The sequence below is a fragment of the Aristolochia californica genome, unplaced genomic scaffold (genome assembly GCF_029961685.1).
Source record: "Aristolochia californica isolate CCGP_79_NKW_82.1479 unplaced genomic scaffold, dmAriCali1.0.hap1 SCAF_16, whole genome shotgun sequence".
Taxonomy (NCBI): Eukaryota; Viridiplantae; Streptophyta; class Magnoliopsida; order Piperales; family Aristolochiaceae; genus Aristolochia; species Aristolochia californica.
In genome coordinates this window covers 4,624,579-4,647,089 of record NW_027181837.1, presented here as the reverse complement: position 1 = coordinate 4,647,089, position 22,511 = coordinate 4,624,579, and the positions used below count along the sequence as shown (strand labels likewise).

At 38.2% G+C, this 22,511-nt stretch overlaps 3 protein-coding genes across 6 annotated transcripts; 1 reads left to right on the top strand and 2 right to left on the bottom strand.

Annotated features, from left to right (window-relative positions):
* Positions 1 to 1,034: 1,034 nt before the first annotated feature.
* LOC137953762 (endo-1,4-beta-xylanase 5-like) lies at positions 1,035 to 3,966 on the bottom strand. Of its 2 annotated transcripts, none has more exons than XM_068801260.1 (8): positions 3,954 to 3,966; positions 3,738 to 3,818; positions 3,410 to 3,456; positions 3,027 to 3,228; positions 2,760 to 2,923; positions 2,474 to 2,572; positions 1,601 to 2,374; positions 1,035 to 1,515 (listed from the first exon to the last, which is right to left on the bottom strand). In XM_068801260.1, exons 2-8 carry the CDS (start codon positions 3,796 to 3,798, stop codon positions 1,153 to 1,155), a joined length of 1,710 nt encoding a protein of 569 aa, XP_068657361.1. In that variant the 5' UTR covers positions 3,799 to 3,818; positions 3,954 to 3,966; the 3' UTR covers positions 1,035 to 1,152. The 2 variants fall into 2 exon arrangements, with proteins under 2 accessions (XP_068657361.1, XP_068657362.1); XM_068801261.1 differs by lacking the exon at positions 3,954 to 3,966 and adding an exon at positions 3,940 to 3,948.
* A 3,883-nt stretch (positions 3,967 to 7,849) lies between these two features.
* Positions 7,850 to 10,093, top strand: LOC137953675 (BTB/POZ domain-containing protein At3g49900). Its single transcript, XM_068801137.1, has 4 exons — positions 7,850 to 7,978; positions 8,135 to 8,204; positions 8,564 to 9,091; positions 9,184 to 10,093. The coding sequence occupies exons 1-4, from the start codon at positions 7,851 to 7,853 to the stop codon at positions 9,829 to 9,831; spliced, it is 1,374 nt and encodes a 457-aa protein (XP_068657238.1). The 5' UTR covers position 7,850; the 3' UTR covers positions 9,832 to 10,093.
* A 533-nt stretch (positions 10,094 to 10,626) lies between these two features.
* LOC137953357 (DNA polymerase kappa) lies at positions 10,627 to 18,937 on the bottom strand. 3 transcript variants are annotated; one of them, XM_068800723.1, is made up of 14 exons: positions 18,905 to 18,937; positions 18,228 to 18,400; positions 17,953 to 18,126; positions 17,541 to 17,664; positions 17,350 to 17,450; positions 17,097 to 17,183; positions 16,892 to 16,987; positions 16,071 to 16,191; positions 14,807 to 14,935; positions 14,631 to 14,722; positions 13,820 to 13,931; positions 13,392 to 13,741; positions 12,737 to 13,083; positions 10,627 to 10,817 (listed from the first exon to the last, which is right to left on the bottom strand). In XM_068800723.1, the coding sequence occupies exons 2-14, from the start codon at positions 18,396 to 18,398 to the stop codon at positions 10,697 to 10,699; spliced, it is 2,025 nt and encodes a 674-aa protein (XP_068656824.1). In that variant the 5' UTR covers positions 18,399 to 18,400; positions 18,905 to 18,937; the 3' UTR covers positions 10,627 to 10,696. The 3 variants fall into 3 exon arrangements, with proteins under 3 accessions (XP_068656824.1, XP_068656823.1, XP_068656822.1); XM_068800722.1 differs by having other exon boundaries at positions 18,765 to 18,928; XM_068800721.1 differs by having other exon boundaries at positions 17,350 to 17,664; positions 18,765 to 18,928.
* Positions 18,938 to 22,511: the final 3,574 nt, after the last annotated feature.

The following is a 22,511-nucleotide window of genomic DNA, read 5'->3' as shown; positions in this document are numbered from 1 at the left end:
ATAGTAATAGGATTTTATTTAAAGGGTTTTTTTGAAATATGTAACATAGGAAAATATTTTTAATTTTTCCTAGAATATAAATTTTCAACCAGGGGCTCTAAGGAGGTCATAGAAAATTTATGGCCAGATTCAAAAATTAGAAAATAAGCTAAAGAATATTTGCGGTTAAAAAGATTAATATTGGTGCATTCTAATCCATTATCGAGATTCAATCCTGAACCTCCCTATCATTCTTTTTTTAAAATACATGCATAATTTTATATATAATTTATTTGACATATATTTTATCTAGAGTGTTAAATGTAGGTTAAGCTCGAACTCGGCTAGAGCTCGAGCTCGAACTCAGTTAAAATTATTAGGCTCGGGCCCGATTACAATTTTTGGTTTGAGGTTAGGGTCGGATCGAGGTCGAGTTCGAAATATTTAAATCAAACTCGGCTCAAACAGGAAGGTTCTGACTCAGTTGGATTTAATGTCACCCTTATGTCCAATTTTAAGTAGAGGTCATGCCTAATTTTTTGTAAAATGTATGCCCAATTTTATGTAAAATGTACGTATAATTTTATATACAATTTATTTAACATGTATTTTTTTGAAAAGTTTTAAATAAATGTTGGAGCTCGAACTCAAGACATTATTTTTTAAAAAGTTTTAAATGAATGTTGAAGTTCGAGCTCGGCTCAAACTCGGTTAAAATTATTGTGCTCAAGCTCGATAAAAATTTTAGGCTCGAGGCAAGGCTCAGTTGGAGCTCGAGTTTGAAATATTTAAATCAAGTTCGGCACGAACATAGGCAGGTTCAGGCTCGGCTCGATGCCACCCCTAACCATGTTCAATCCAATCTGTTCATTCGGTTTTCCTTTTCTTTATCTTTCTTAATCTCATAAATATTTTAAATTTTAATTTGAGCGTTCAGCATGCCGCTATTCTTTAGGGTAGTTTACACTAGTCATTGGCAATGTTATTAGATCGGGACTAGACCTGGGTTGAGTCTCTTCAAACTGAACCCTAACCGGTTTTGTCAAATCTACCAGGTTTGAATGAATATTAAATAAACAGAATCGCCTGTCAAATTTTTGTAAGCAATAGTTTAATTGTCTCCTCTGATTATTCACATTCTACTCGGAATGATGGGAAAAAGAGAGAGAGACCCTAAGCTTCTGATGCATGGACCTCGAGATGGAGAACTGATTTCTCTTCCTTCGTATCTGCTTCCACTTTCATGGCGTGTGCGAAAGATGAATTCTTGGACGGGTCAAAGATTGTTACTTGATAATCCCCGTGAGGAAGCACAGCTTCGAAGTATCCATCACTATCAGTGGTGCCCTGTAATCGGAGGGCTCCCCACTCTCTGAGCAGCTTGTCGACAACATCGCCGGTGGGCAGATTCCTGAAATTGTTATCCGTCAAGCACATTTTGTAGCAGCCTCCGGGACTCCATGCCGCCCAAATGACAACCCCGTGAACGGCCGGATGAGTGCTGGCCTCTCTCAGAATCTGTTCCAAGGCTTGTGCCTGCATACCCAGAAAACTTTCAATTCTATCTTATATAAACTCCAGCAAATTTGAACAAAACATGTTTAGAATTCAGACGATCTACCTGATTTATGGAATTGGCTACGTCGAGTTCGGTTATCCAAATGGGCAAGCCAGTAGCAGCAAGTTGATCAATGGCGGATCTAATGTAAGCCAGGTTAACGCTCACGAAGTGACCCTCCAGTCCAATGCCAGTTGGTCCTTGCGACTTGATCTGGTTCACCTTCTTGATATATTCAGATGGAGTAACAGCGCGGTCACCACTGTACTCAAGGGTGTTATACTCATTCAAAAACATGGTCGTCCTTCCGTCCAACCGGTGTGCTTTCTGGTAAGCGTCGGTCGAAAATCCAGCCCCAAGCTTGCTCTCGTAGAAATTGAAATGCAGATTCTCATTCACGACGTCCCAGCTGTTCACCTGGCCTGCGTATCTCGACATGACGGAGTTGATCCTCTTGTCCGTCGCCGCTCTCAGCTGGTCCGGCGAAAGGTTGTTGATCCAGCCCATCTGGTACTTAGCGTCGTCCCAGAAGACGTTGTGCCCTCTGACGGCGAGGCCGTGCCGCTTTGCGAAGGCGAACAAGGCGTCGCTGACGGAGTAGTCCTCTTGGCCTTGGTTCCTCTCTGTGCTATACCACTTAAGCTCGTCTTCGAATACGGTGACGGTGAATTTCCGGGCGGTAAACCACTGCTGGTAGCCTGTGTTCTGCAGTATGTTTCTGTTAATGGCGCAGCCAAGAGGGAAGCTTGCCCTGTTTAACTCGATGGAGAGATTCGCACCAGGCAAACTCTTTCCTTGGCTGTCCACTGCCTGGAACCGGACGCTTCGCTTACGAGCCTGCATGCATGGATTCACGGAGGTTACAGAGAAAGAATGATCAGTCAAGATAGAAGAAGATAATTTTTTTTGCATTTCTCAGGATGAAAATTTATTCACCTTCTGGGTGCTTTCTTCTTGGTGAGATCTCCACTCTTCGCGGGTAAAAGGCTGGAGTGAGATACTGTCAATCCATATCTCCACCGATGCATTCTTACTCTGAGCAATGAAATGGAACAATATCATTTGATTTGGGGTCCAATATTAATCCCAAAAATAATAAATTTGCAGATCATGCGAGGAGTCCTAAATTATCTCATTCAATCATTTACAACAATATTTTAGGATTAACTGATCTCATTCCATCATATTTCAGGACAAAGGATGTTCTCGTGGATCAATTGACCTGAAAATAGAGTTCAGCAGGCCCAGATTTGTTAACACTGAGTCCTCCCTTAATCATCGACCAACAGCCAGCCTCGGCGATGGTGGCGCCGGCGTGCATATCACCATCGGCAGTGTTGAAAACCGCTCCGACCCGAGCACTTCCTTCACTGATCTGCACCCAGGCTGAAACAGAAATAACACCAAACACAGAAGCATAACTCATCTTTCTTGTCACCTCTTCGTCTTCCAACAGAATAATAGTTTCATGGGTAAGCAAAGAAATTACCAGAAAAGGTATAAATCCTGTCATCGTGCAAGTATAGCCTCTTAGTGGGTCGGCCTCCACTGCGGACGACCATGAAGCTGTTGCCTCCATTAGATGAAGCAATAACTCCACCAAATCCAGCCCAGCCTCTCAATCCGTGTTGGAATTCTGGGTTGACAAGAATCCCTCCACCATACTGAGGCTTCAGCGGCTCCGCCAAACACTGAAGGAGAGGGAACGAGATAACTGGAATTAAAGATAAGTTATTTGAACAAGAACTGGGTAAGCTGTGTTCACATACAGAAAGCTAACAGAAAATAGTTACTGAGGAGATTGAGGATAGCTATTTCATTAAGTTCAAGTTGGAAGAAAGAAAAATTATGAAGAAGAAGAAGAAAGATTGCCTCAATGGATGCGGAGTAATCGTAGGGGAGAGAATTAACTCGAATCCCTGCAACAACGGACAGAATGATTAACTTGTATTTACGAATGAAAATGGAAAGAAGGAAAGTGGAAAAATAATAAAAAATTAAAAAATTAAAATCTGAGTGTGTTTTCATTGAAATTTAGACACTAATCTATATTTTAAAAGCTATATTTACTTTGACATCGGAAGCTGCAAATTTTTCTTTTTTGAGTTAATAGATGAAGAAAAATGACGACAAAATACAGAAAGGATAATAATGCTTTTTTTCTAGACGGAAAAAACACTGAGACTCCCGGTTTCCTGACCTGCAAAGAGAACTGAAAAAAATATCAATAGAACACGATGATCTTCCCATACAATCGCCATTTCGATAGGAACTTCAAGACCTGGAAAAGCAGCAAAGAATGAATGGATAAACAACGAAGAAGCAATGGAAGCAAGACAAAAACTCAAAAAAAGAAAATACAATGAGATTCATGGAAGCAACGAAGAGAAAATGGAGTTTACAGAGGTAGACGAACCAAAAGAAAGAGAAGAAGCGTCTACTTAGCTACTTGTCCTTCACCATCTTTCTCACTATATAGAGGGAAAACGGAATGGTTAAAGTGAATATTTGCTGGACAATTAATGGCTATGAACGGGACACAGACTCCAGAACAGCCAATGATTTGTATAAACTTACCTTGCATCGTCTGGTTCGCTGCTACCTTTGGAAACTAATTCATTGCTGTTGGTGAAAGAGGAAAGACTACCGAGAGATTGAACGTTTTACAGAGCCTAGAAGGCATTATTCCAGAAAGGACTGTCAAACTTGGGAAGGTTTCACAATTTTTCCTTTGTGGATTTTAATATTCTTTCTTTTTCTATAAATTAATCCGCTTAACTTTGGGAATAAAATGTTCAAGATTAAATTATAATTATAGCCTGTAAACTTAATACAATTGTGAGGTCAATCAGTCTACGAGAAAAAGGGCAGAGATGATGTAAAGAAATGACAAAAAAAAAATGTATTTGAGTTACATGAGAACACCCCTTGTGCTTATATAATCCTATGTGATAAACCTTTACACAAAGTATTATGATAACTGGTTCATTAACTTTGGATTTTAGAGGTGACAAATAGGTCCAAGTTAGTCATGCTTTGGGTCAACTTGAACCTATGTTTAACTGGGTTGAGCAAAGTCTAATTTGTTTGTCAAATTGATTAATAGGATAACGAACAAAATACCTTGACTTTGTGAACTAATCAGTTCGGTCGTCTATAAGAATAAGACTCCTCTGACTCCTCTGAATCACCTTCCTGTTTAACTGGGTTGATCAAAGTCTAATTTGTTTGTCAAATTGATTAATAGCATAACGTACAAAATACCTTGACTTTGTGAACTAATCAGTTGGGTCGTTCATAAGAATAAGACTTCTCTGACTCCTCTGAATCACCTTCTTGGTTAAGTAATTTCTGTTGTAAAATTGTATATAAATACTACTTTAAATCAATACAAAAGCATGGTTCATAGTGGTTCAGTACAGTTCATTATATAAACCCATGAGAGGGAAAGTTACAAAAATAAGAAGAAAAAAAGTTATAAATTCTGAAAACAATAGTGGGTAAACACAGAAAAATCATAATATTTTTAAAAAATATACTCTAGATATTACAAAGTGGGAGAAGAAAGGTAACATTTTCTGGTCCCATATTTTTTCTCTAGAAAAGTACCACTACTTACAAGAATGTTATCCCTTTCTTCCTTTCCATCCCTCCCCCTATCCCTCTTAACCCCCACCCACCTTTCTCCCCCTACACCACCTCCCATCTCTCTGGCCCTCCCCCTCCCTCTTCTCTTTCTCCCTTTGTGTATCTCTAGTGTCTAACAAATTGTAAATTGTTTTCAGCCCTAATATCTTAAAATAACTTCTCCCACTATAGTTGATTTTAGGTAGTCAATGATAAATTTTCATTTATATTTATTTATATTAAATTTATGTTATTATTAAAGAACAAGACAGGGGAAAAGGGTGACACCACTTCTCCTCTTTTCCTACTTTGGGAGGGATAGAAGGGCAAACACTTTTTATCCTCCTTCCTTGCCAAAACAAAGATGACTCTTTGCTCTTGGTTCCCAAGGAGATTACTTGCCTTCTCATTGTCCCTTTTAACTCCAAGTGCTCTTCCCTACACTATCACAAAAGGGACAGGTAAGTTGCATCCTCACCTGATCAATATAGGATAAAAATGATAGAGGGAGACCCATCTCTTCTTCAAATATGTTTGCATTTTACTTGAAATCTCTCTCTACAACGATTGCTCTTGGAGCTGCTCATGGGAAACAGTATATACCTTTCGAGTTGAAAGCTTCAAGTGAAGAAGAACAACAAAAAAACTAGACCTTGATTATCATTTTCTATTGCGCATGCGTATGGTTGAGAAAATTGCATGTGTGACGATTAGCAGAAGTTTGATGGGTTCTGAGTTCAAGGTTTGTCTTGTGGCTAAAGGTCATATTCAAATTTACAAAGTGGATTATGTTGAAAATTTCTCCCCCATTGTAAGGTTACACTCTACGTGTATCTTAATATTTGTAGTTGTGAACAAAGGTTTGCCATTACACTAACTAGATGTCAAGATGTCTTATTGTATGGAGATCTATTTGCAATAGTTTATATAGAGCAACCTTCGGGATTTATTATTTAAGGTCTATGGTTTAAAGCAAAGCCCAAGAACATGGTTCTATAAATTTAGCAAAGAGATTATGGAATTTGGGTTTAAAAGGAGCAGTTTAGATCAATTTGTGTTCATCCGGAGAAGAGTCATACATTATGTAATTTTAATTGTATATATGAATGATCTTGTGATTTCAGTTGATGACTCTGGTGGCATTGCAAAGATTAAAGCTCACCTTCAGAAAAAAATTCAAACAAAGGACTTAGGACTACCACTTATGTATTTTTTTTAGGAATTGAAGTGGCTAGAAATAAAACAAGTATTTTATTATCTCAGATGAAGTATATAATGAATCTTTGAAGTGAGATTAGGTTATTGGAAACCAAACCAATTGGTACTCCTTGAGAAGGAAATGATGACTTATTTGATGAGGACTCACTTGTGAGGGAAATTTAGTTACTTGACAAAGTAAGAAGCAAAATGTTATAGCAAGATCAAGTACTGAAGCAGAATATAGGGTTATTACTCATACAACATGTGAGTTGATCTAGGTTCATTATGTGGTGTCCGAGTTTGGAGTACAAGTAGCATTGTTAATAGTTATGGAATGTGATAATCAAACTGCCATTTTTATTATCAACAATTTAGTGTTTCATGAGAAAACAAACTACATAATGTTGATTCCCAAACAAAAGCCCCAATGAGAAAAAAAAAAAAAGGATTTTTGATTCACGTTCTTCTTCGTATTTCTTCGTTCGGTTTACTAACTCCTAGCTCACTCACTCTACATATAAGTAAATTCCGAGTTAGCCAAATGACAAAATACGAATACAAGAATCCACCTAAAGGCATGTAAATTTTAAAGTATTTTTAATCATAAACAGAACTTAATAGTCAAGGAAAAAACAAAGCCTCATCAAAGCATGCAATATAAAACACCATGCACACATGAAATATTTATATGTTCTTTTCAGGACTAAATACTATAGCTAACTTGTAAACAAACGGGATAAATTCTTTTTTTGTTCGTTCTTCCATTAAAAGACGTTCTTAATCTTGGCTGTTCTGCTGCTATCTGCTCCTGTATCTGATAGGATAACCATAAATTCTTCATATTCAAATTTTGATTACTATTTTACGGCAGAAGGACTTATCCCTCTGTTGCAAAGATAATTTATCTATATCTAGAATTCAACAAGAAAAACTTCCTGAATCAAAGCTCACTTTCCTTCGTAAGTTCTAACCACAGTAGCAATCTCCCAAAACTGTCGAATTCTGAAAGACATCGATAGCAGCAGAAAATTATGAATTCCATCAGGGTTCAGGTCTGTGTTTCTATCATACAGATCAACAAGACCCACTAAACCATAAATATTTCCAACTGCAGGTCTAAACAATGGTGTACCAATGACAAGACAAGTGCATAAGAAGCTTGATTTTTGTCTCATGAGTGTAGTCAATTTACAGTAGAAGCAACAGCACAGTTAAGAGAGAGGGGCCTCCGTGACTCTGTCTAATGATTCTAAACTCAACTATGGCTTCAAAGTCCCTCTCTGAGTCTCTGTGGTTCAATCCACAAACCCATATGTTTCAAAATTGCAGGGATTTGAGTGGTAGCGGAGATAGCATTAATGGTGCACCACATGCTAGCATTCAATGCTCTACCCATTTTTGCGATAATCCAAACGCCCAAATACAAATACCAATCCGAAGAAGGAGTTTGGGGATTTTGGAAACCGTGCTGCGGAGGGGAGGAGATATGAAGAGTTGGATGGACTTGGGGGTTGTAGATACCATCTACGAAGAAGAGCAAGAAGAGTCCTCTTCAACCTCTTCTTCGTTTGATACTACTTCCGATCATTCTCTCCAAACCAGAGTTGAGATATGGTAAGTTAATTCTCCATTTGCTCCTGTTTTTTTTTCTTTTTTCAACACTGAGGACTGCCCATTCCCCATTCTGGGCATTTTCTATTCGTTGGTTCCTTCTGTCTTTGAGAAGTTTCTGGGTTTCTGAGTTGTAAAGCTCCGTTTCAATTTTTTCAGGTCTCAGGCTACTGGGCGGGAGCCGAATGTAGTCATACTTGTTCAGGGACGACGCTTTCATCTTCACAAGGTAGATCGACTAACTTCAGAAAGAACAGAAGTTTCACGAACCAAAACAAATTCACCTTTTTGCTTTCTGCCTTTTCTTTCTCCGGCTTTTTATCTTCTGTTGAAAATTCCGGCGATAGGATCGAGGAAAGGGGAGGACGTACTTGCAGGGTACTCAACTTGGTGGAGCAGGTGAGCCATTAGAGCTTGCGCGAGCCATTCTTCCTTCGCGGGCCCCACAAGATAATGGGACCCTCGTTAATTTGCAAACGGATCGCGCAAGTCACCGGATAATGGGAATAATGGAGCATATTAATAGAGCCCTTAATGGTAATTAATTCCAATTCATTGGGCATTTATTTGATTCTGTCCCTCGAACAGGAACCTTTAATCACTGGCAGCGGTTACTTGAAACGACATCTCGTGCTCGGAGCCTCCGCAACCGTTCCGCCCACAATAACGCCGGAAACCTTCGCCACTGTCGCCGCCTCGTTCTACGGGCATAATGTCCTCATCACGCCGTCCAATGTCGCCGAGCTCCGTGTAGCCGCGGAACTCTTGGACGTGGCGGAGGACGACGACGACGACGACGTCGGAAACCTAAAACAGCGAACGGAAGAAGCTTTCCGCCGCCTGGTAGGCGCTAGCCGTGAGTACACCGTGGTCATTCTCCAGTCGTGCCTGACGATGATGCCGGAGGCGGAGGAGACCGCGTGCTTAGGGAGCAGATGCATTGAAGCTTTATTTTTATCGACGGAGAAAAGCAACGACGCGAACGCCAGAGACGGTTGGATCGACGGCGTCACGGCGTTAACGGCGGAGGAGTTTCTGCTGATCACGGACTCCTTGCGAGGGAGACTGACAGTGAGCCACGATCCGCTGTACAAGATCGTTAGCCTCTATCTTAAGGTGAGTGGACCAAAATGTCCCAACGTTTTAGTGAAAATCAATGTTCCGAGATGATCCCCGTGATCTGAAATTATGACCGAAACTGTTCACAGGAAAATAGCAGTAAAATATCGGAATCGGTGAAGAACCGGATGACCAGCACGATCGACTGCAACAAGCTCTCCCACGAAGTGCTCATGCACGCAGTCCAGAACCCAAACATGCCCCTGAGATTCGTGGTCCAGGTGATGCTGGCGGAGCATTTCAACACCCGACGATCGGTCTTTACCGCGACGGAGTCGGCAAACCAGGAGTGGAAGTCGGACAGGGATCATCAGAGCATGACGCTGGGTGCAATCCTGCAGCGAGACGCCGCGCTCCGGCACGTGGCGCAGCTGAAGGCGTCGATGGAGGCGACAAGCGACAGGATTCGAAGCCTGGAGAGTGATCTGATGGGGATGAAGAAGAGTTTGCAGGAGTCGGAGAGGAGGAGAGAAGCATTGGAGACGGCCAAGTCGGCGAGCTTCCGGTTTAGCTCGGAGGAGGAGAAAAAGGAAATCTGGAGAGGAGAGTTGCATTGGAGTGAGAAGAGAAACGGAGGAGTTTCGCAGAAGGGAAAGAGCTTAGGGAGGAAGCTGGTGGATGGGCTGAAGAGCGTGTTCAGAACGTCGGTGAAGGAAAGCCGTGAGAAGGAATCTATGAAGGAGTCGGAGGATGAAGAGAGGCGGGGACGTCATCGAAGGAGCCGGTCACTGGTGTGAGTTTTGATTGTATTATTTGGTTAGTGTAGAAGAGGTTCAGTGGAAGAGATGCAAATGAAAATTAGAAACACATTCCTGTATACAAAAGCAACCGCGTCAATTCATCTTTTAAGGGTCCGAGTGTCGGGATTGATCTTAGAATTTTAATTCTGTTTGTTTTCAAATTTCAATACAATTTTTTTTTTAACTAGTGTAATTCTACTTCTTATAGCCATAGTCGACAGCAGGAGCTTAATCTTATATCTGTTGCAAATGGAGGAAATATGGTGAATAGCTACAAACTCTTAAAAGCAAATATTTGTCAATTTTTTTGTGACATATTTAAGAAAAACACACATTTTCCCGATGTTTATATGGTAGATATGAAAAATCGAGTTATTTTTCCATTGCTTCGAGCCTGAAGTAACATTTGCTCTTGTAGCAATTAATTCCAACACCATCGTCTTCAACAGTAAAGAACACGGCGGTTTTCAAATCAGAAGTTTAGTAAGACAACTTTAATCTACTCGATCTGTCTCCCCTAAATAGACAGTTACGGGTTTATAAACTAGCCATGACAGTTAGCTGACAGTAAAAGCAGAACGGAAGACAATAAAAATAGTTGAGAAAATGCTGGCAACATTAACACTTGATGATTTTCAAAACAAAACGTGCAAACACCTCTGCAGACATGGATTCTGGGTCTGATTATCAACAAAAATGAGAGCCAAGAACAGCAAAAGATTGTCTGAAGCCAACATAATTCTTTTGCAAGCGATATAAATGAATAATACTTTATTATCAAATTACCAAGAGAATCGTTTTCTTACATGTTTAGAAAACTAATAAATAAAGTAACCTTTACATATGGTACAAGGAACACTTACTATAAATTCTGTTTACCCTTTGCGAAAAATAAATCAATGGTGAGATGTTGGCGGTCCTTTGGAGTGGTTTTCGGCTTTTTCCTTGAGCTTCCTCTGGTACACTGCACCTCTTGAGTGATCCTGATACACGACCAACAGTTTGACAAAATGAAACATGCTCCAAACAAAACCAGAAAAAAAAGAAAACATTTTAACACTTGTGCCAAGTCGACACTCGAAAACTAGAACTAATTCAAAAGGCCCAGTGGAACCAACATTTTTAGCTCACAACTCTACCAAGTACAGGGTGATCTTGCATGAGCATCTTTCTCCAATTTGTTTTTTGTCTCCCGTTATAGTTTGTTTTAACCTTTTATTAAGATGGTTCTCTTATAGTTTTCAACTGAAAAAATAATTAAAATCCTAAATAGGGATAAATTCATATGATACCCTAGCAGTACAAGGCAATTAGGTATGAAATACCTTCTACCTTTAACATTTTCCATCATTAACAACATAATGGCGAATAAGTAATTTTATCAGAATACCTAATTATTTAGTCCAATTAAGTACATAAATAGTTTGTCCAATACCTAATTATAACCAGAGGTGCAAAGCTATACAATAAATAATTGGATAGAAATGCCATCCCTAAGTTCATTCTATCCAATTGTCAACATGAAATTAGTGCCAGTAGAGGCAAAGCACGCTCCATTAGCCCCTACTGACCCAGCAGTCTAGTCACGACCCATATAAAAAACTAGAAACCAAGTGAACAAAAATCCAAAAACAATTGGAACATTAATATATAGCAAATTGGGAATAGAGAATCTGGAAAACAACCAGCAAAACTCTGTAAACTCGTACAACCCTGAGAACACTTGAGAAATGGGAAACAGACATCTACAGCTGCCTCACTAGCATAGCCTTGGCCAACTATATTGGCATCAGTTACATAAATCACCTTGACATGACAGCATATGCTGGCTGTCAACCTCATGTCATCCACTTTTGGCAGGAATCAGTAAAATATAACTAGTAGAGTTATTTAGCTAGGAAACTGTAAATTTCTTAAAAATCTGTGTGCCAGATCTCTAGCTTAATAAAAACTACATTATGACAATTGATTTAGAGAACTAAAGTGGTCTAACTTAATAGTTATTCTCATGATCTTACTTAGACCATCACCACACACATAATGAAGCCCAATAGGACATTCTAGGTGATACCTAAGGTAACTGGACACTTGCCCTTGAGATGTGCTGACCCTGCCATGTGTTGATAGAGCTGGTATCAGCAATTCGATATCATGTTTCATTTCCGTGTACCCACCACAATCACAAGGATGGCTTAAACAATTCAATATGTGGATTGCCAAGAACATAGATGGCAGAACCCAATTCAATATGTGGATTGCCATGCACATATTGAAATGACAAATTAGGTAAGACTAACAAATTTTCAAATTTTGACATGAATAAATATGTTGGTAGTTGAAGAACCCTATGCACTATATGGACTCCCATGAGACCCCAGAAATCACCTCCAGCAATACGAGTTTCCAAACATGTTACTCCCATGTGTTACCTTCTTCCTTACCTAACAAAAACTAGCATCAAATTTCAGATTCCATTTGAATTGTGGTCAAGGAAAACACAAACTCTACTTTTCATTCATATAGCTCCCAAAATGCCAACAGAAAATAAGAAGAACTAGGTGTCACATTCTCCATGTGGACCACCATAACCATATGACTCAATGGATCCACCTCAAGCAATCATTCAGATGCACAGTGAACGCTTTATGAATTTAACACTAATCTGTAGCATCATTATCATGTTTATCAAGTGTCAGAAGACTTTCATAGACTCATCCATAGGGTCGCTAACCCTTCCTAGTGTTTGTCACTTCCTTTTAACTTTTTTTAAGGTTAATTGCAGTTCTGGTCACTTTTTTGTCAGGTGAACAGCCCATTCTCTTCTTAGCATTGCACAGTTAGTCAATACAGACAAAAGCGAAATACAAGAAGAAAAAAAAGGAGAGAGCAACTATTTTTGTACCTATGCTTCTGTGGAATGTCTGATGTTTCTTGCACAAGTGACTCCTGAAGCTTCTCTGCCAAATGACAATCAGAGTGGTATTGCCTCTCCTCAATGAAACTAGGAGGCAGCTCAAAACCACATACCGAACATTTATAGTCATTTATCCAAATAGACTGCTCATCTTCATTTGACAAAACCTGCTGTTTATCATCAAAGATTCTGGCCATCATGCATATATCATCTATATTGCTATCAATACCCTCTTTCAGCTGTTCAGAGATTGAAGAAGCTTCTGTATCCATCATTTCCGATCCTTCAATAATGTTAGCTTGTGTTCTAGGAACTGAGGAACCGTCTCTAAGTCTCTGATGAAGGAGAAAAATAAATAAAAAAATAAAAATAAAAGCATGATCAGGTTTTGGCAGAACTGAAATAGAAGCAAACAATGACACAGTAATTTTAAATGTATTGTGTGAGCCTAACATTGTAAAAACTCTCCAACCAAAACCTATTAGGAAGTATGCTGACAAACTTGTTAAGTTAAAACATTCATTTTTTCGCAAATCTCACCCAACAACGATCATGACTAATCCTTATAATTAAAATATTAGTTGTAGATCAACATAACTTAGCCCACTAGTATGATGAATAGAAGCTTTATGAAGTTCCAGACCTCAGCTGCATCTTCTTGGCACTTTGATGGTTCAGATCTGTTGTTCATTTCACTAGAACCACTGCAAGGAAAGTCACCTCGGCCATTGTCAACGAGTAGATGGTCTGAGTCTGAAGATTCATCAAAATCACAAGCATCCCCATTTGTGGGAGAAGCATCTGAAGAGTAAATCGATCCACTAATTTTTCTGTCATCCATTCGGCAATTATTGCTAAAAGCTGAGCATGTGGAATTCTCACTATCAGGAGCTTTTAAGGATGCATCTCCAGATTTAATGAAATTTTTTAGTGTTCTTTGTGTGGGATCTGCTTGACCAAATTTCCCATTGCAGAACTGAGACATCCGTAACCCTGGCAATAAAGCTGGGCACAGTTAAGCATCCGTATGAGTGCCCTTCACAGCATAAAATTCAGCATATCACACCATACCGATCAGCCTCAGTGAAATAGGCAGCTCAGCCTTTAACAACTTGGAAGCATGAGTCAAGATATCCTCTTTTGAGCAGATATATTTTTGCAAAGTCGCAGCTCTAGAACGAACCTGCAAATTAGAGAATCTGACAATAAACAATAAAAAGAGCATTTCCCTATACCATCCCAAGGATAACGGATATAAGAACTTGATGAAAATAACTATAATATTATTTTTGGAAAGAAATATTCATCTGTAGTAATAGTCCAAAATGGTCAACACAGTAAAAAAAGGATCACTGAATTGGAAAAAAAATCTAAATGATAGCTCATTTAGGTTATGCTAGGTCCTCTTGGGAGATCTAATCCAATTCATACATCATTATTCTAAGCTTTGAATGCCAAAGTTCAGATTAAAAGCAATTCTGGACTCGAACTGATGTAGTTAAACAGGAGATACAAAATTAAATCCTTTAGTGTCACCCTAACATTTGGGAGAATCTGATTCATGGCCTTAAAAGTCAAATAAATATCCATAGCACAGGAATAGACATGTCATCACTCTTGATGTATGGGAAAAAAGAATGCAATACACAGAATTTTAAGATTTAAGGATACTGAGAAAAAATTGTCATATCCAATAACCAATAGTGTACAAGAGGAGGAGCTATTGGACAACAAGGAACAGACATAAAAAGATGCAAACATGAAAGTTTCAGGAGTTTTAAATAAAAAAATTAAAAGAAAGTTGCAAGTAAAAGAGATAAAGAAACTGTCATATCCAACAATTAATAACACATAATATCGGATAAATAAATAGAGAACAAACCTCAAAGGATGCAGTCTTCACTTTCAAGGTCAAAGTTCTACCTGTAAGCCCTTCTCTAGCCATATCATTTGATAAATTTTCAGCTATTTCCACTGCACCATCCAGGAAGATTAAGTTTTAGATACTAATTACTGCATATAAATATCCACAGTAAATCTCATTAAGGTTTTACTAACCCAATCTCTGTAAAATCAATGCCTCATCTTCAGTTGCTGGGAAGGTTCTCTCAGTGCTTATACTTTTCCTCACCCTCAATTCTGGAGTCTCTGTTTTGCCTAAGCCTAGGCCCACCGACAGGAAGAAATCTGTAGCAAAAAACAAAAAGTATAACTTAACTTTTGTGAAGTTGGGTCCAAGGCCTATCCCAAAATGACTAATCACTTAGGAAACCTCTTCTGCCAACTAATAAACTCAAGATCTTTGATCTCACTAATCCATGTGGGACTATTCCTTAACACTCCCCCTCACGTGGATAATTTGGGTGCAGGCCCTCACGTGTAGGCACGTGGATAATTTGGGTGGAGGCCCACATACGAGTACTTGCTCTGATACCATGTTAAATTGGGTCCAAGGCCGTATCCTGAAATGACTAGCCATCTTAGAAAATCTCTTCTACCAACTAATAAACTCAAGATCTTTGATCTCACTAATCCATGTGGGACTATTTCTTAACAACTTTTAAAGCTCAGCCAATGTCACGTCACCATACATCTAAAAAGCTACTTTAAGTCTCATTCAACTCTTCGAAACTCAATGTGATTCTCCATTTTATATTAATATTTACATTACACCTAGGCATTAACCACTAAGTAGGTAAAACACTCCCATTAGTACATTTCTTCACTAAACAAGCAAAAGATAATTAAATAGTTTTTCATTTTGAAATACTACAAAGAGTTTTTTAGTTTGTAATACTACATAGAGTATGAAAATTCTATGACTATAAATGTATCAAGGGCACACTTATGATTGGTGTTAAAAACAAAGGGACAGATAGAAGTTCCAAGTAAGGGCCAGTATGATAAATGCCAGTTATAAACTTCACTAGTCCCCATGGAAGACAAATGACTCTGAAAACTAAAAAAATCCACATCGTTTTCTGCTGATATATGCTGACCATTACTCTCAAATAAAACATAAACACTTCCACGTCTTATCTTCTGGTTGTGGGGGACAGGTCTTGGAAGTGATGAGCTTCATAGAAGAAAAGGAATTCCAAAAGTAGAAAGAGACTAGAGAAGAAAGGCCAAAAGCAACAAGGAATCCATAAGTGACAAAAAATAATATTTCTGAACATGCAATTTTGTTATTTGATTTCACATAAAACAAAGACAGAAATTTCTACAGCATAGGTTTTAAAATTAAATAAAACAAGTGACACAAAAGAAAATTCATAATAGAATGGTCTTTGGAAACTCAAAAGATGCATAGGCATACAACCTGCAGCACAACTAGAAAATAGAGCACAAATGTAAGCGCTTTTCTGAAGCATCTCCTCACACGTGTTGATACCGAGAACGTCTCTTAATATATGCTCAGTCACCTTGCCAATGCCCCCAATCTGAAGTAAAAAATTAAGGAGATTTAACTACATGTAAAGTGCAAGAAAATATGTAGCCATCGGCAAAGAGATACAGGAGAGATGTTTCGGACAGTGTACAGCAGCATATCTTGCAAAAGAGTTGTAATTGGCCGTGTAACCAAACAGTGTATGAAAATGAGTCGCATGTTTAGATAGGAAAGACTCTAAATACTAAAATAGAAGTGGCTAACAAGTTCATAGTTTTCAGAAGAATTAGATATTTAGATACTATGAGTTGTTTAAGATGTAAGTTGCAGGGACACTGCCCCATTAGGGGAAGTATCAACTCGTTGTGGGGTATAAGATGCCTCTTTAATTTTTGCTGCATTCTTTGAAGGGACTCAGCCACCCCTCCTCTTGTTCCTTGTCTTTGTTAGATAAAATTATTGCCGCTCAAAAAAAAAAACTCCAGTTCATGCAAGAATAGAGAAGATAAACTGATTGCAGAGAACCGAGACTCTGACTCAATAATAAATAGAATCAAATGGAAGACGAAGCAACCCTTGAGAACAAAATGAGTCCATTAACAAACAAAAGTTATATGTTCTGTCTTGAGACATCCAAATTGGAGCTATAGATGGTTCGACTATAACCATGGACTTCAAGTTAATAAGAAGATCATATGACTGTCAATATCCAAAATATACATACATACATATATATATATATAGTTCACTACCTTGCGAATTGGCAGAGACGAAATAAATGTCACCACAGCCACGCGGTCATGTGGTAAGACAAATTGTCCATTTGGTTTGTTTATATCTGAGCAAACCTATCGGCAAATAATATCCAAACAAAGGAAAAAAGAATAAATGCATTAAGTATATAAACAAGTAATTAAATTTTCCAAAGACAGCTTTTTGTTACAATGTTAAAAGAACCTTTGCAAGCAAGCGATTTGGCCCCACTCCAGCACTACATGTAAGACCAGTCTCCTCATAAACTGCAGCTCTGAGCTCTTCAGCAATCTTCAGTGTTTGGCAAAACAAAAAGGAAATGCCCATCATGCATTAATATATACAGAGAGAAAAGGAAGAAAAAAAACAAAACAAAACAAAACAAAACTTGCTCAAGCAAAAACTAAATGAAAGAGAATAGCATGGTTATAGGAAAGCTGTTAGCATATAGACTTACTTCTTCACTAGTAATGGTTCTATCTCTGCAGACATCCGTTATGTCAAGGTATGCTTCATCTAAACTAGTGGCCATGAAGTAAGGATCATATTTCTCAAAAACTACAAAAGACAAGCAATAATCATTTTTCCAAAAATTATGCAGCAAATAAAAATGCTTCTCAAATCTGCCATACACACTACAAATCTCACCTTTTCTTGTTAGTTCACTGTAGTGAGTGTACTTCTTGAAATCTGTGGGAACAAAAATCAGGTCTGGACATAATTTCCTCGCAATGAAACCAGGCATTGCAGCCCTAACACCAAACTTCCTAGCCTACATATAATATTTGTGGAATTAACAAGACATTTCACTGATGACTACCAGCGTCCCCCCCCCCCAAAAAAATAAATAAATAAATAAATAAAAGGCAGGTCCTTCAAGTGATTCCACTCCAATATATTATGTTTATGAGGACCTCACCCATGACTTCTTGTTAGATCTCTTAACACCTTATAGAAATGATTTTCTCTTCCGAAAATGAGACTCAAAACATCAATTTTATTTATTTATTTTTAATGGGAGCATTATGAAAAATTAGGAGATAAAAAGCGATTTTCACACCTTATAATTAGCTGTAGAGATCATTGACAAGCTACCTACAGCCAACGGCTTCTCCTTCAGTGATGGATTTTCTAATGTCTCCACAGCAGCATAAAATGCATCCATATCGACATGCAGCCATGTCCTGGAAAGAACACGTGAAGCTTCGAGCTCATTGATTTTCTTATCTGCAATCTGGAAGTTGTGTAATATTTAAATGTTCACATATAAACTCAATTAAGAAAAAATGGATTATAAGAACAAAGCATGTAAAATAGTTATTCCTGAAGGCGCACCATATGGAAATGAGAAATGTCCGCCTCCGTTAGCATTGCATATCGACAACGCATATTTTCAATTTTTTGTTGAATAAATGCCTCTTTTCTTTGCTCATTCTCAAAAAATTTAGACCCTTTGCTCATCTCATAGACCGTCCTTTGCACTTTCTCCTTGTCAACTCCATCCATTCCTAAGACACATAATTTCAAAGTATAGCAAACAAATTAAAAACAACAATTAATAGGAAATAATAAAGAAGAAGCAAATAAGATAGCAAGCTTTTTAAGTTTTTGAAAATATTCCTGTCCTTCTCCACTACAAGACCTCTCCAAGGCAGACAACATCATAAATTACAGTACATAAGTACACGCATACTAAACCCAGTTAAATCGCTAAATGTGAAACTGAATTTGAAAACAACATGTCCAAGTAGCGGCATTCACTTCTTGACTTTCCGTTCATTACAATAACGATCACTGATTTCTTGGCCGTGAATCGATAACAACAATCAAAAGCCAGCACGAAGAAGAGAAAAAAAAGTGGAGAGAAGTCACCTGCTTTTGCATTCGTAAACGCAGTATGATAGAACTGCCATGGCCGATCTCCCGCATCCGAGGACGAATCCATTTCTACAAGCAAATGATGGCAACAGAAGAAACACCGGAAGAGCGCCAAAAAGGAGACCGAAACTTACCCAGCAATCTATTGAGGATTCAGAATGAACGAGCGCCCACATAGACCATGGGCGAGAATTCTGATGTGACCCAGGGTTTAACGCATCACGGAACGTGCCCAAGGCAATACGACAAATAGCAAAGTCCAGAAAGATTGGTATCATTCGTGAAAGATATGGGGTCACGATATGGGGTCACATTGAAGACTTGGATGTTGCCTATGTGAAAGTTGAAGCAAAATCAGTTGTCACAGACCTCTAATTTATGGCTGAGAAGCCCTGTAATTCTACAAACAGGGAATGATGGGTTAAATTGATTTCTGAAGATACTTTAACTATGGGCCATGGTGCCACTCATGATGCAAGACGTAGAAGAAGGGAGACTATTTAGTTGTAAGGGAGGGTTAGTGCATTTATATGGGGAAGGGAAATTGAAAGTGAAATGGAAAGTTAATCACTTTTTTGTATTAGTGTGTATAATACGAAGTGTATTGGAAAATATTTTCTTGTGTTAATGCACAATGTTAAGGAATAGTCCCACAAATTAGTGAGTACAAAGATGTTGAGTTTATTAGTTGAAAAAAATATTTTTTAAGTTGGCTAGTTATTTTGGGATAGGCCTTGGACCCAATTTTATATGGTATCAAAACAGGTACTCATATGTTGGCCTATACCTAAAAACTATCCACTAGTCACAAAAGAAGGCTTACACATAAATTATCTACTTGTAGAGCCACAAAAGAGGGCATACACCTAAACTATCCATAGAGCTACAAAAGAGGGTTTACACCTAAATTATCCACTTGTAGAGCGACAAAAAAGGGTTTACACTCATATTATCCATAGAGCCACAAAAAAAAAGTTTACACCTAAATTACCCACTTGTAGAGCCACAAAAGAGGGCATACATGTGAGGGGGAGTGTTATAGAATAGTCTCACATGGATTAGTGAGTACAAAGATCTTGAGTTTATTAATTGAGAAAAAGGTTTTCGAAGTTGGCTAATTATTTTTGAATGGGGCCTTGGACCTAACTTTACATGGTATTAGAGCAGGTATTCATATGTAAGCATACACCTAAAAACTATCCACAAAAAGGGTCTACACCTAAATTATCCATATATCCAAAATAGGGCTTACACCTAAATTATCCAATTGTAGAGCCATAAAAGAGGGAGAGGTTCTTAATAATTTGCACGGAGATAAATTAACAACCAATTGGTGGATAAGTTCTTTATAATTTGCATGGAGAAAAATAAACAATAGACTAATGAACCAATGTCTCACTCTCTCTCTATAATTTACATAAAAGAAATTAAAAATTGTTACTATCTCCTCTCTCATCTATGTGTCTACATTTATTTGTTAATCTTTCTTTTTTTGGATTTATCTTAGTTGTTTGGATTATTTTTTTATTTATGTTTTTAATTAGTAATTTTTTTGTAGAAGTAAGAATGTCAACACCTTCTACTCAATTGACATAAGTAGTTAACACTAGTTCTAATGTTCCCATAGATAGGGGTGGCATCAAGCCACACCGAGCTCGAACCTGCCTATGTTCGAGCTGAACCTAGGCTTGAGCCTAATAATTTTAACAGAGTTCGAGCCGAGCTCGAGCTTCAACATTCATTTAAAGCTTTTAAAAAAATATATGTCTCAAGTTCGTGCTCCAACATACATTTAAAATTTTTCAAAAAATATATATCAAATAAATTGTATATAAAATTAGGAATGACCTCTACTTAAAATTGGGCATAAGGGTGGCATCAAATCCAGCTAAGTCTGAACCTTGTTCAAGCCGAGTTTGATTTAAATATTTTGAACTTGAGCTCGAACCGACCCTAGCCTCGAACTTAAAATTGTAATCGAACTCAAGCCTAATAATTTTAATTGAGTTCAAGTTTGAGCTCTAGCTGAGTTCAAGTTTAACCTACATTTAATACTCTATATAAAATACATGTAAAATAAATTATATATAAAATTATGTATACATTTAAAAAAAAAAAGAATGATAGGGGAGGTTCAGGATTGAATTTTAATAATGGATTAAAACGCACCAATATTAATCTTTTTTACTCCAAATGTTGTCTAGCTTGTTTTATAATTTTTGAATTTGGCCATAAATTTACTATGGTCTCCTTCGTGCCCCTGGTTGAAAATTTATATTCTAGGAAAAACTATAAATATTTTTCCTATGATACATATTTCCAAAAAATACTTTAACTAAAATCCTATTATTATTAGTGACTTATTAGAAAATTACAAGAAATATTTTAAAATTTTCTTAGGAAAGTTAAATGGACCTCTTATTGCCTCTTCTAGGGAAATAAATAAAAATTAACAATCAATCTACTATATTATTATACTTGTCGATAAATTTTTAATCAAATAAAATGTCAAATACAAAATAGCAATGAAAATTGCCTCATGCTAAAAGTATTACAGCATCAACTGTCAAATATTTATTCAAAAATTTTCTATACAGTTTTCTAGCCCTTCTTGGCAGGAAATTTTTACTTAGAAAATTATATAATTTTTTTAATAAGAATTTTCAATTAGAAAAATGTTTACAAAAAACATGAGACACTAATAGTCCCTAGAAACTTATTTCTACTAAAATGTATTTTCAATTTCTTCAAGAGCCATGAGGAAGGAGAGTTTAAGGATCTTCGCCGGGGGGCGGAGATTTCGTCCCTGGTTCTGGTTTTCCACCGAGATGACGTGGAGGGAAGGGGGTTACAGTGCCGGCAAGGACCTGTTGTCGGGGATGACGGCTACTACGGAGGAGGTGGTGACGGCGACGAAAATAGAGGCGAAGGCGAGGGGAGGAAGAAATCGAACAGACGACTATAGAGGCGGTCAGTGACAACAACGGACGAGCGGGGCTCGACGATGACGAGGGGAGGAAGAAATTAAACGGACGACTATAGAGGCGGTCGGCGACAAAAGTGGCGACAACAGTGGACGGGAGGGGCTTGATGGTGGCGAGGAGAGGAAGAATTCCCACCTTCCCCCCCTCGGGCTCCCCCGATCCCGATTCCGACTCAGCCTGTTAACGAGCCAGCTCGCGAGCCGAACCTAGATTCGATTGAGCTTGGCTCGTTTTTAACGAGCTGATCCCGGATCTCGACTCGAGCTCGAGGTATACCGAATCGAACCGAGCCACTCAGTTTGAAGCCACCCCTACCTATCCCTAAACTATCCACAAAAAAAGGTATTAGAGCAGGTTCATATGTGAACCTACACCTAAAAACTATCCACAAAAAAGGGTCTACACCTAAATTATCCATAGATCCAAAAGAGGGCATACACCTAAATTATCCAATTGTAGAACCACAAAAGAGAGCTTACATCTAAACTATCAACTTCTAGAGCTACAAAAAAGGGTCTACACTTTCATTCCCCTATCGAACTTGTCATCCACAAGGGAAAGAATCATGGCTTGTGGCTTCTCTTAGCAGATGGTTTGGTGGGCGATGCAGTCTTGAAAGAGTTTGATTGATTACTACAAAAGCTGAAAGTTGAGATGAAGGTTGGGAAGCATAGAGCGTCTAGAGAGAGGCCCTAAAGTAAATTACTCTTTGTTTGTGCATTATTGGGTGCGTCTCTTTGTAGATCTACACGCACAA